Source organism: Vombatus ursinus, unplaced genomic scaffold (assembly GCF_900497805.2).
Source record: "Vombatus ursinus unplaced genomic scaffold, bare-nosed wombat genome assembly UNPS02009205.1, whole genome shotgun sequence".
In the NCBI taxonomy this organism is placed as follows: domain Eukaryota; kingdom Metazoa; phylum Chordata; class Mammalia; order Diprotodontia; family Vombatidae; genus Vombatus; species Vombatus ursinus.
This window is the reverse complement of record NW_020948983.1, coordinates 16,488,602-16,501,127: the sequence shown is the minus strand read 5'-3', so window position 1 is coordinate 16,501,127 and position 12,526 is coordinate 16,488,602. Positions and strand designations below refer to the sequence as shown.

At 34.5% G+C, this 12,526-nt stretch overlaps 1 protein-coding gene across 1 annotated transcript in view; it reads right to left on the bottom strand.

The window, feature by feature from the left end:
* LOC114035635 (cilia- and flagella-associated protein 43-like) overlaps positions 1-12,526 on the bottom strand; it is a 156,102-nt gene that overhangs the window by 92,330 nt on the left and 51,246 nt on the right. Inside the window, exons 10-11 of the mRNA XM_027851936.1 lie at positions 4,815-4,895; positions 2,911-3,059 (exon numbers count right to left, since the gene is read on the bottom strand). Of these exons, the coding sequence (XP_027707737.1) occupies positions 2,911-3,059; positions 4,815-4,895 (230 nt within the window). The remainder of the gene's footprint in view (positions 1-2,910; positions 3,060-4,814; positions 4,896-12,526) is intronic.

Sequence of the window (12,526 nt, the reverse complement as noted above, 5' to 3'; positions counted from 1 at the left end):
ATGAGACAGTCCAATAATCTATGAAATGATGTTTGTTGTTGATTTTGTTTACACCATAAAACCAATTCTACCAACTCCTTCATTTGTCTCTTCAATGAGAACCTGTGAGCCAATCTTCCATTTGAATGCAATTTCTCCTTCTTTGTTCCAATTTGTTTACCATGAAAGTGTTGAGAATGATATAATTCAGTTATTCCAGTCATTAGTAAAGAGCTAAGCTACCTAAATTCATAGGCTGTCTTAAAAAAAATGTAGACTGTGTGATCCCCTTTTGGCTATACTTCCAACTGTCATTGTAGAAAAGAAAAGAGTCTCTATAGGCCTGAGGGCTATTTTTGTATTTTTCTTCATTGCATAGATTAGTATGGCCAAAGAATTAATTTCTGGATACCAGGCAACCTAATTTTGCAATCAGCTAGGTTCATCCACAGAAAATAGACTAGGCTTTTTCTGGGATCATTACTTACAGCCATCATGAATTTGCCAAAGTGTGTGTTCTGTTGGCATAGCCTTCAAGAGGCCAGGACTACTTTCTTGCCTTAAAGAGGCATTGGAGTAGGGCTTTGTGAAGTCTCCTGAAATCTAACTTTCTATATCTTCTACCCACTGGTGATAGTTCTATGCCCTTTGAGGCCACATAGACCACATCTAATCCATCTTCCATATGAGTAGAAATCAAAATGGACTCATACAAATAATTCTGAATAAATACAAGTAAATCTAAGAGGATAATACATTTTCAGCATCAGCCTCTCTTTTAGATGGTAATTTTAAGTATTTCTTTAAATAATATATATACCTGTTATGGAAGGATTTATATTTGTAAACCTTCAAGGTGCTATTTCATACTGTTTTTGAGGTGAGGGATAAACCATCGTGACCTATCTATTTCTTTGACAATCATATTACCTTGTCTGAGAGGACAAAGTATAATTAGCAAGTAGCTAGTTTCAAGAAATAGATTTCAGGGATTTGTCCTGCCTAACCATAAAAGAGTCAGATAAAATACTGTGTACTGACTTTTCTAGAAATGCCCATTATTTCAGATTTCCTTGAGGAAATAAATATCATGATTATGACAATAGTGACTATAATAATTTTGATGTATACTTTAAATAAGAACTCAAATCTATATAGCCCCTTAGGGTTCGCAAAAATACATTTTTCACAACAACCCTTTGGGGTAGGTAATACAAAGATTATTATGTCCATTTTTTCAGGTGAGGAAGCTCTATGATTTTCCTTTGGGCTCACAGCCAAGTAAGTATCTGAGACACGAATAGAACCCAAATTTCTTGGACTTCAAGTCTAACCCTCTGTCATGTTGCATGACAATGAAGTTCAGAGAAGTCAAATGATTTTCCGTGGTCACATATCTGGTCATTGTCATAGCCTTAGATCAAGTCTCCTCACTCCCAAACCCATGTTCTTTCCTCTACACCAGACACAGTTGTTCTTTAAAGTCAGAGGGGTATTGGGAATGGTGAAAGAAAAGATGAGGCTGTTACTTCCTTAGAGAAGAGGGGAGTCAATTCACCTGGCAATCTTTTATAAATCAACTTTGAGAAAGATGAAGGGATTCTCAGATTGGGTCAGAAAATTTTGCTTCAGAGGCCTAGAGAGTAATGATGGTTTATGAACTTGGCCCTATTTTTTACTCTAGTTTATTGTTTCTGAATTTATAATTCTCTTTCCTCTTGTAAGTAAATAACTGCTTAATCCTAGAATGACTGGGATGTAATAGAAGAATGAGGTATGATGCTGGGAGCAATAGACATCCTTGATGACAACTTTTCAGAAAGGGGATTCCATATCCCTACTCTTGACTTCAGAAATAAAAGATCACTTCAGCCCAAGATCAGGTCAGAGATTTCATCCAGCAAAGGAGGAGCCTTGTTACAAGCTAGTGCTGCATCCTTTATAAGGACCAAGATTGATTACGTGTAAATGTAATGGATGCCTTACAAATTATGTCCAAGAATATAATAAGCTTATCAATCCCTTAAAACAGGGAGATACCTCTTCTTTGCCCAGATCCTGGGTATTGTAATGGATCCTGGGTTCTGGGAAAGAAGACTTAACAGGGTTCAGAGGAAGGACATAGATAATCCCAAGGACTCAAATTCTACATGGGAGATTAGTTCAGGAGATGCTTTTTCAAGTATTTGAAGGGTTGTCATATGGAGGAGAGATTTGACCTAGAGAAGAGAAGTAGGAGCAATGGGAAGAAGTTACAAAGAAACAGATTTAAGCTTGATGTTGGAAAAAACTTCTAACAATTACAGCTGACCACAAGGAGAATGGGCTACTTCAAAAGATGATGGATTCCCCCTTTGAAGGTTTTCAAGAAGAGCTAGATGACTATTTATCACGTATTTCTAGTGGGGATCCCTTTTGAAGATGGGTTGAACTAGGTCCTTTCTTACTTTCTAATTCTTTTATTTCAATCCTATGATGAAACAGCCTGTAGTTACTATTTCAGTCACAGAAAATAACATAAATGAAATACATTATGTCAACATAGTTCATTTGAAATAAAAATCCATCATGTAGAGTTTATATAAATAATTTCCAAAAAGAGCTGTGTTATTGCCTCATGGTGCCCTCCAACCAATGCCTGATAATATTACAAACTAGAAGATTTTGTAATATTTTGAAATCTCTAAAAAACTTAAAATTATAAAAGCAAAAAAGTAGAATGTCAATAAACAAAAATAGTTATTCATTTCCACATTAAGAGAAAATAGGGTAAAATAATTATCCAATAATTCAGTTAATAATTCAGCCAATAATTAAAGAAGTCAAAAGTCGTTATGCTAGCTGGGACCTCAGAACTATTGATTCATGGTATTCTCAGCTAACATGTCATACAAGATATCACAAATAGCACCTCTTCTAAGTTTTACTTACTGTACATGCTGTATAGAAGAACTGGTCAGGAGGATTTTGTGAACAAGTCGAGGGGATTGGAGATTAGAAATGTCAAGGAACAGCATATATCCTGCAGTGGTACCCACAGCCACTGAAAGCGAAGAGGGGCAGCAAGCCATATCATTTACCTAGTCAAAATAAATCCCCAAATTTTTAACTTTAAGCATAAAAGACTCACTTCAGAACTCCTCTCCCTCCCCCTGTCCGAATGGCTGAATGAGTGAACAAATAAGGTAGCACCAGGTTCTAATATAAATTAAAAATACACATGTAATACAGGATATGAACTGGAATTGGACCTATGATTTTATTGGTATAATAAACCCTCAAATGAGGAGACTCCCTCTACCAATGCACCTTCACCATCTCAAGAGTTTCTTGGAGCACTGAGAGGTTAAGTAACTTGCCCAAGGTCATACAGCCAGGATGTATCAGAGGCAGGCTTGAACTCAAGCCTTTTTGGCTCCAAGACTGGCTGTCTGTACACTACAATATACTGCTTCTCATATGTAAAATAGGAAGATCACATAAAATCACGTATATTAAGCACTTGGTAATCTTATACATGATATAAATATCAGCCATTATTACTATTACTATTATTATTCCTGATAGGTGAAGCTAATTGAATCCCTGAGGATATGTAGAAACATTTAACCTTTAATGGAAGTGTAATGTTGTCAAGAAAATGTATCCATGAATATATTTAAGAGTTTATGAGCTACAAATTATAATTACATGACTTACTTTTAGCTACAAAATCATTATTAAAATTAAATTAATCATACTATGAATAACAATGATGCAAAAATAAATATTTAAAATCAACTATTCAATTTAACCTTTTCAGAATTCTTAACTGTTGTAAGTGACTATTACAGAAGGAAAGGATACGCAATCACAACTGAAGCATTGCTTAACACAAATTTTGATCTCACTAATAGCCCTCCACTTAATTCTTCTAGGGAATAGGCAGTATCACACACTTGTGACAGACAGTATCACACCTGGTTTCTAGGGACAATTTGATACCCTTTGCTCTCTTTAAATGGTTGCAAATCCCTTTTTTTGCTTTAGAGCAGCCAAGGCAGAGATGACTTGAGGAATAGTAACAGAACTCTAGAAGCTATACCATAGTTAGTTTAGGATAAGAGTTGTATACTCTGGAAACTCATCTGTTTATTGCTCTTTGTAATTGCTTTTGTTTTATTTACCTCTCCTCCTACCCAGTTATATATTTTTTGTCTTTTGAAAAAAAACCACACTTATCTCAGTTGAACTAAGGAAAAATGAGACTTGTCTTCACCTAGGCCAAGGAAACTAAGGAGATCAGATTACTTCCTTAGAAATTATACATAGTGGAAGAAAACTGGGAAAACCGTGGGTTCAGTTGTGATTCCTTACCCCTTCCTACCCGGATTATTTCCCTCCTAGATATATTTTAGAAAACATTACAGGGTTTAACTCTGTAGATAAGTCATTCATGTACTGTATTTTGACAATTGCAGGGTAAGTATGGATTTACTTGGATCAGAGGAAGATTTACCATAATTATTATAGAACAATGGAATCATCCATAAAAAAATAGAGTCACTGCAAGTAAAGAAAGTGACTTAAGTGGAGTTTGTAGAATCAGTTTAATTACTTTTCAGTCATACCTTGTGATTATTATTTTCTTGAATAAGGAACGTTAGACTTCAGCTAGTCCAATCTCCTCAGTTCATGAACAAGGAAACTGAGGACCAGAAAAAATGAATTCACTTGACCAAGTTCATATAGCAGCAAAGCCAAAATTAGCACCAAGGATTAGTTCATGTGAAAATGAAAAGGCAGGCTGCCATAGCATTCAACATGAAAAGTACCTGCTTCTTATATATACATACCTCTGTCTTAAGGCATAATCTACTGACAGGAGATCCATCTTCTATCAACCAAATATAAAATTCTCCTGAAAGGCTTATTGACTGTAAGAGATATACAATAATAAAAAAACTAAAGTTATTAATATGGAAATGCTTTCTATGAAAAATGAACTTGTTCTGCATTCTGTGAAGGCAGGTCAGCCTCTACTGATTTACTTTGAGATGTGACCAAAAGTGCCATTTATACAAAGGAATGACTGTTCAGTCAGGATGAAAATTTCAAAATCAACATTTGTGATTTAAAGATGCACTGAATACTACTTTTACTATGGGTTAACTATTCATTAAACACTAAATAAAGATGATCTGTGTTATTTTCAATATGGAAATTGACTAATTAAAGTGACTAGAGGTATAATTCTACCTGATGTATTTGCATGGGATTTTAGAAAATTCACCATAGTTGTCCTTATATTTGTGTCCTTTTGTAGAATTAGTCCTTAAAACACATGGAATTTAATGGGATTTGTGTTCTGATATCTCTTCTGGTTGGGTATGAAGAAAAGAGGATGAGAAGTGGCTATTTGGCTAATATGATGAAAAGGAGGATCAGTTATGTATCACCTTGTCATTAAGAACTTAAATGGAATTTTATTGGTTTGGGCAATTCTTGAGAATGGATGAGGTGTTTCCTTCTGAAGTGAAATTAATTTGAAATTCAAAACTCTTTCTATTGTTTTATAGGATTTAGAACTGGAAGGGACCTTACAATCTATCTAGTCCAAGCCCTATTTTCCGTCACCTCATTTACAGAGATGAGAAAACTGAGGCAAAGAGAAATAAAGTGATTTACTGAATGTCATACAGGCAGCAAGTAAATGAACATAGATTAGATTTCAGGTCGGTGCTTGTTTTGCTACACCAAAATTTCTTTTTTCCCTCTAATTTATTATTTATTTTTTTAACATTATTTCCCTTTTAAATGTTGAATTACAAATTCTCTTCTTCACCTCCACCCCCAAGAAGGCAAGCAATATGATATCAATTACACATGTGAAATCATGGAAAACATATTTCCACATTAACCACATTGCAAAAAACAAAAAAAATGAAGTGAGAAAATTTTACTTCAGTTTGTACTCACAGTTCATCAGTTTTCTCTCTGGAGGTAGAGAGCATTTTTTCACCATGAGTCCTTTGGAATTATCTTGCATCAATGGAGTAGAGTAGTCATGTAGCCGAGTTTTTCATAGTTGATCATTATTACAACATTGCTGTTACTGTGCACAATGATCTCCCAGTTCTTCTCACTTCACTTTGTATCAGTTCATATAGGTCTTTCCAGGTTTTTCTGAAACCACTTCCCTAGTCATTTCTTTCTTTTTTTTTTTTTTGAGGCAATTGGGGTTAAGTGACTTGCCCAGGGTCACACAGCTAGTAAGTGTCAAGTGTTTGGTCTGAGGTCGGATTTGAACTCAGGTCCTCCTGATTTCAGGGCCGGTGCTGTATCCACTGCGCCACCTAGCTGCCCCCCTAGTCATTTCTTATAACATGATAGCACTCCATAACAATCATATGCCACAGCTTGTTCAGCCATTCCCCAATTAATGAGCATTCCCTCAATTTCCAATTCTTTGCCTCCACAACGAGAACTGCTATGAATAATTCTGTACATATAGGTCCTTTTCCTGCAGTTTCATAGCTCTTTAGACCTAGTTCTAAATTGTTCTCCAGAATGGTTGGACCAGTTCACTATTCTACCAGCAGTTCATTAATGTACCTATTTGCCCTCATCCCCTCCAGCATTTGTCATTTCTGATAGGTGTGATGTGGTACCTCAAAGTTGTTTTAATTTGCATTTCTCTAATCAATAGTGATATAGAGCATATATAATCATAGATGACTTTGATTTCTTTTTATGAAAACTGATTGTTATATCCTTTGACATTTGTTAATTGGGAAGTGGCTCTTATTTTTTAAAATTTGGCTTAATTTTCTACGTATTTGAGAAATGAGGACTTTATCAGAGAAACTTGCTATAAAATTTTTTGATATGACTTCGTTGTCTGCGGTACCTTTTAATCAAAACTGAGTATCTCTTTTAATTAGGTCTATTTTTACTTTTGCTTTGTCTGAGATCATGATTGCTGCTACTTCCTTTTTTACTTTAGCTGAAGCATATTAGATTATGCTGCAGCCCTTCATTTTAGCCGTGTGTGTCTTTCTGTTTCAAGTGTGCCTCTTGTGCACAACATATTGGTGGATTCTGATTTCTAATCCACTCTGCTATCCACTTCTGTTTTATGGGTGAGCTCATATCATTCAAATTTACAATTATGATCACTAGCTGTGTATTTCCCTCCATTCCATTTTCTTTTGTTTCTTCATCTCTCTCTCTTTTTATCCTGACCCTCCACAAAAGTCTATTTTACTTCTAACTACTGCCTCCCTTAATTTGCCCTCCCTTTTATCATTCCCTTCCCCTTTCTCTTATCACCTTCTCCTAGTTCCCTTTTTGGGTAAGATATATTTCTATACATAACTGTGTGTATATTTTCTTCCCTTTTTCAAACAATTCTGATGAGCATGAGATTCAAGCATTGCCCTCCCCACCCCATATTTTCCTTTCCATTGTAAAAGTCCTTACTTGTATGCCTCTTTTAAGTGAGAAAATTTTCTCCAATTTACCTCTCCCTTCCCCCTTCTCACAGTGCATCCCTCTCTCTCACCTTTTCATTTTTTGGGAAATCATTCCAATATAATTGATTCATATTCAACCCTTTGTCTATGTAAACTCCTTTTAACTGCTCTAATAGTGGTAAAGTTCTTAGGAGTTACACGAATCATCTTCCCGTTAAGAATGTAAGCAGTTCAGCATTATTGAGTCCTTTATGATTTCTTTTTCATGTTTACATTTTTATGCTTCTCTTGAGTCTTCTGTTTAAATGTCACATTTTCTATTCAGCTCTGGTCTTTTCATCAGGAAAGCCTGAAAGTTCTCTATTTCATTTAAATATCCCTTTTTCCCCCTGAAGGATTTTACTCAGTTTTTCTGGGTAAGTCATTCTTAGTCTTAATCCCAGCTCCTTTGCCTCTCAGAATATCATCTTCCAAACCTTCCATTCCTTTAACATGGAAGCTGCTAAATCTTGTGTGATACTGACTGTGGCTCCATGATATTTGAATTGTTTCTTTCTAAATGCTTACAATATTATCTCCTTGACCTGGGAGCTCTGGGATTTGACTATAATATTCATGAGAGTTTTCATTTTGAGATCTCTTCCAGTACGTGATTGGTGGATTCTTTCTATGTCTATTTTACCCTCTGAATGTAAGATATCAGGGCAGTTTTCCTTGATAATTTATTGAAATATGAATTTCTAGGCTCTTTTTTTGATCATGGCTTTCTGGTAGTCCAATAATTCTTAAATTATCTCTCCTTAATCTGTTTTCCATGTCACTTGTTTTTTCAGTGAGATAGTTCACATTTTCCTCTATTTTTTTCATCCTTTTGACTTTTCAAAAAATGTTTCTTGATATCTCATGGAATCATTAGCTTCTAGTTGCCTAATTCCAATTTTTAAAGAATTATTTTCTTAGTGAACTTTTGTATTTCTTTTTCTATTTGACCTATTCTGCTTTTTAAGGAGTTCTTTTCTTGAGTGAATTTTTGTGCCTCTTTTACCATTGGGCCAATTCTGTTTTTTAAGGTTATTTTCTTCAATTTTTTGTGCCTCTTTTACCAAGCTGTTAATTTATTTTTCATAATTTTATTGTATCACTCTCATTTCTTTCCCCAATTTTTCCTCTACTACTCATTTCTTTCTTTAACTCTTCCAGGAATTTTTGTTGAGCTCATGTCCAATTATCATTTTTCTTTGAGGCTTTGGTTGTAACTGTTTCCATGTGGTCTTTTGAGTTTGTGTCCTCTTCTTTCCTGCTACCGCAGTAGCTTTTTATAGTGAAGTTTGACTATAATATTCATGAGAGTTTTCATTTTGAGATCTCTTCTAGTACGTGATTGGTGGATTCTTTTTATGTCTATTTTACCCTCTGAATGTAAGATATCAGGGCAGTTTTCCTTGATAATTTATTGAACTATGAATTTCTAGGCTCTTTTTTTGATCATGGCTTTCTGGTAGTCCAATGAAGGGAATAATCCATTGCCAAAAATACATCTGGGCCAGCTAGGTGGCACAGTAAATAGATTACTAGGCCTAGAGTTAAGAAGACTTATCTTCGTGAGTTCAAATCTGGCCTCAGACACTTACTAGCTATGTAACTCTGTGCAAGTCACTTAACCCTGTTTGCCTCAGTTTCTAATCTATAAAATGAGCTGGAGAAGGACATGGCAAACCACTCCAGTATCTCTGCCAAGAAAACCTCAAATGGGGTCACAAAGAGTCAGACACAACTGAAAATCACTTAACAACAACAAAATGCACCTAGAGTATATTGGTTTGAATAGAATGAAACAAATGTGTCAAAGGATTTTTTTTTTTACTTTTTCATGTGATATGTTTCAATAAATTCACTTTCTGTTTTTAAAAATCTGATATAAATGTCTCAGACTGGGGATAGATAAAGTGGATTTGTTTGCTGAATGTTTAACTCTTACAAATAATGTATTTAAATGGATCTTTGGGAAGATAGTATAGGGCTGGTCTATAAGGAAAAAGCCAGTAAGATTTTCTTTTTCCCTTTTCAGGTGACTGAAATAACATTACAATCTTCACATTGTAATGATAGTGCTTCCTTTGCAGGCTGGTTGCTACAGATCATGAAACTATTTGGATTTAGCTTGACCACCACAATCTTCAGGCTCTTACTCCTTTCCTCCTGCTTGCACCCTTTTTGCAAAGTGGTTTAAACACATTGAACAATGCAATGAGATCATATTCCAAAAATTGCTTTTAAAGTGGAGATTAAAAAATTAGAAGCTAAATAACTAAATCCTAAAGATTGAGTGGGTCAAAGTACAAATTATAAAAATAATAATTTCATAAAAGATAATGAAAAAATGAGACAACATGAAATGGATGGATATTTGCAAATATATAAATTGTCCAGATCAATAGAACAGGAAATAGAGTACTTAAATTACCCTATCTTAGAAAAAGAAATTGAACAAACCATAAATGAATGTGTGAAGAGAAAAACCCTAATTCCATATGGGTTTATAAGCAAATTCTACAAAACATTTAAAAAACAGTTAATTCTAATTCTACATAAACTGTTTGGAAAAAAATAGGAAAAGAAAGAGTCCTACAAAATTCCTTCTGTTACACAAATATGATCTTGATACCCAACCTAGGATGACTCAAAACAAAGAAAGAAAACTATAGAATAATTTACCTAATGAATATTAATGCAAAAAAATTGAATAAAATATCAGGAAAAAGACTCCAGCAACATATCACAAAGATAATATACTATGACCAGACTGTATTTGTGCCAGGAATGTAGGACTGGTTCAATATTTAGAAAACTGTGAATATAATTAAACATGTTAACAAAAACAACAAAATCATATGCCTATATCAATGGATGCCTAAAAACTTTGGACCAGATACAACATCCATTCTTGTTTTCAAAAACAATAATACCACCACCAGAAAGCTTAAGAATAAACAGAATTTTTCTTGATATGATGCGTAGTATCTATCTAAAACCAAGAGCCAGAATGATTTGTAATGGGTATAAACTAGAAGCCTTCCAGTATGATCAAGGATAAAGCAAGGATGTCCAAGGATATCACTATTGCTATTCAATATAGTACTAGAAATGTAAAGTCAGTAAAGCAGGAAAAAGAAATTGAGGGAATAAGCATAGCAAAGAAGAAACAAAATTATCGCTAAAGAGAGTCAGCTAAAAAACTAATTGAAACAACTAATGACTTCAGCAATGTTGCAGAATATAAAATAAACCTGCACGAATCATCATCATTTCTCCATATCATCAACAAAATTCAGTAGGAAGAGATAGAAAGAGAAATTACATTTAAAACAACTATAGATAGCACAAAATACTTGGAAGTCTACCTACTAAGACATACATGAGGACTACATGAACACAATTACAAAACTGTAATACGTCTTTAAATACAAAACACAACTAAAGATAGATATAAATAATTAAAAAATATTAATTGTTCATAAGTAGACCGGGTCAATATAATAAAATGGCAATACTACTTAAATTAATTTTGTTATTCAATTCCATACCAATCAGACTACCAAAAGATTATTTTATAGAGCTAGGAAAAATAATAACAAAATTCATCTGGAGGAACAACATGTCAAGAATATCAAGGAAATTAGTTGAGGAGAAGGTGGAAAGTAGAAAGAAAATATTAAACTATATTACAGATATTAAACCATGCTACAAAACTGTGATCATCAAAAATAATTTAATACTGGGCAATATAAAGAGGTTGATCAGTGGAACAGATTAGGTACACAATACATAGAAAGAAACAAGCATAGTAACTTAGTGTTTGATAAATCCAAAGATCCCAGCTATTGGATCAAGAGCTCACTACCCAGGGGCAGTTAGGTGGCGCAGTGGATAGAGCTCCAGCCTTGGAGTCAGGAGGACTGAGTTCAACTTTGACCTCAGACACTTGACACTTAGTAGCTGTGTGACCCCGGGCAAGTCACTTAACCCTGATTGCCTCACCAAAAACAAACAAACGAAAAAAAAATAACAAAAAATCCCCGCTACCTGACAAAAACTGTTAGGAAACCTAGAAAATAGTCTGGTCTGGCAAGGCTAAGTGTAAACTAACATGTCGCAACATTTTCCAAGACAAGCTCCATATAGGTACATTATTTAGACATAAAGGGGAACATCATAAGCAAATCAGAGACACATGAAAGAAATTACTTATCACATTTATGGATAGTGGAAGAGCTAAAGACCAAACAAGAGACAGAGAAGTTCACAGGAGGTAGAGTAGAAATTTTGATTACATAAAACCTAAAAGTTTGTGCACAAGCAAAAGAGCAAGCAAGCTCAAATTAGAAGAAATTGGAGGGAAAATCTTTGCAGCAAATTTCTCTGATGGTCCTACAATCAGATGGTCCTTGGTCCTACCAAAATCTCAGTTCTAAAATACATTAAAACTGATTCAGATGTGTAAGAATACAAGTCATTTCTTAATTGATAGTCAAGGGATGAATAGCTAGTTTTGAGGAGAGAGGAAGAAAATTCAAGCTATCCACAGCAACATGGAAAAATGCTCTGAATCACTAATAATTAGATAATCAAATGCAAATTAAAAACAACTCTGAGGTACCATCTCACACCCATTAGACTGGCAAAGATGACAATAAAGGAAAATAACAAATGTTGGAGGCACTGTAGGAAAACAAGCACGTCAATGCACTGTTCACAGAACTGTGAGCTCGTCTCGCCATTTCAAAAACTCCTTGAAATTATGCCAAAAAAGCTGTTAAACTAAGCATACCTTTTGACCCACAGATACTGCTACCCAAAGAGAATAAAGAAAGAGGAAAAGGGCCCATAGGTACAAAAAATATTTATAACATCTCTTTATATTATGTCAAAGAACTGAAAAACAAAAGGGTGTCTATCAATTGGGTAAAGGAGGAACAAGGGGATGATTTCAAGAGAAACCTGAGAAGGCATGTATGAACTGTTACAAAGTGAAGTAAGCAGAACCAGGAGAACAAATTTATACAATAACAATATTGTAAAGACAGTCAACTTTG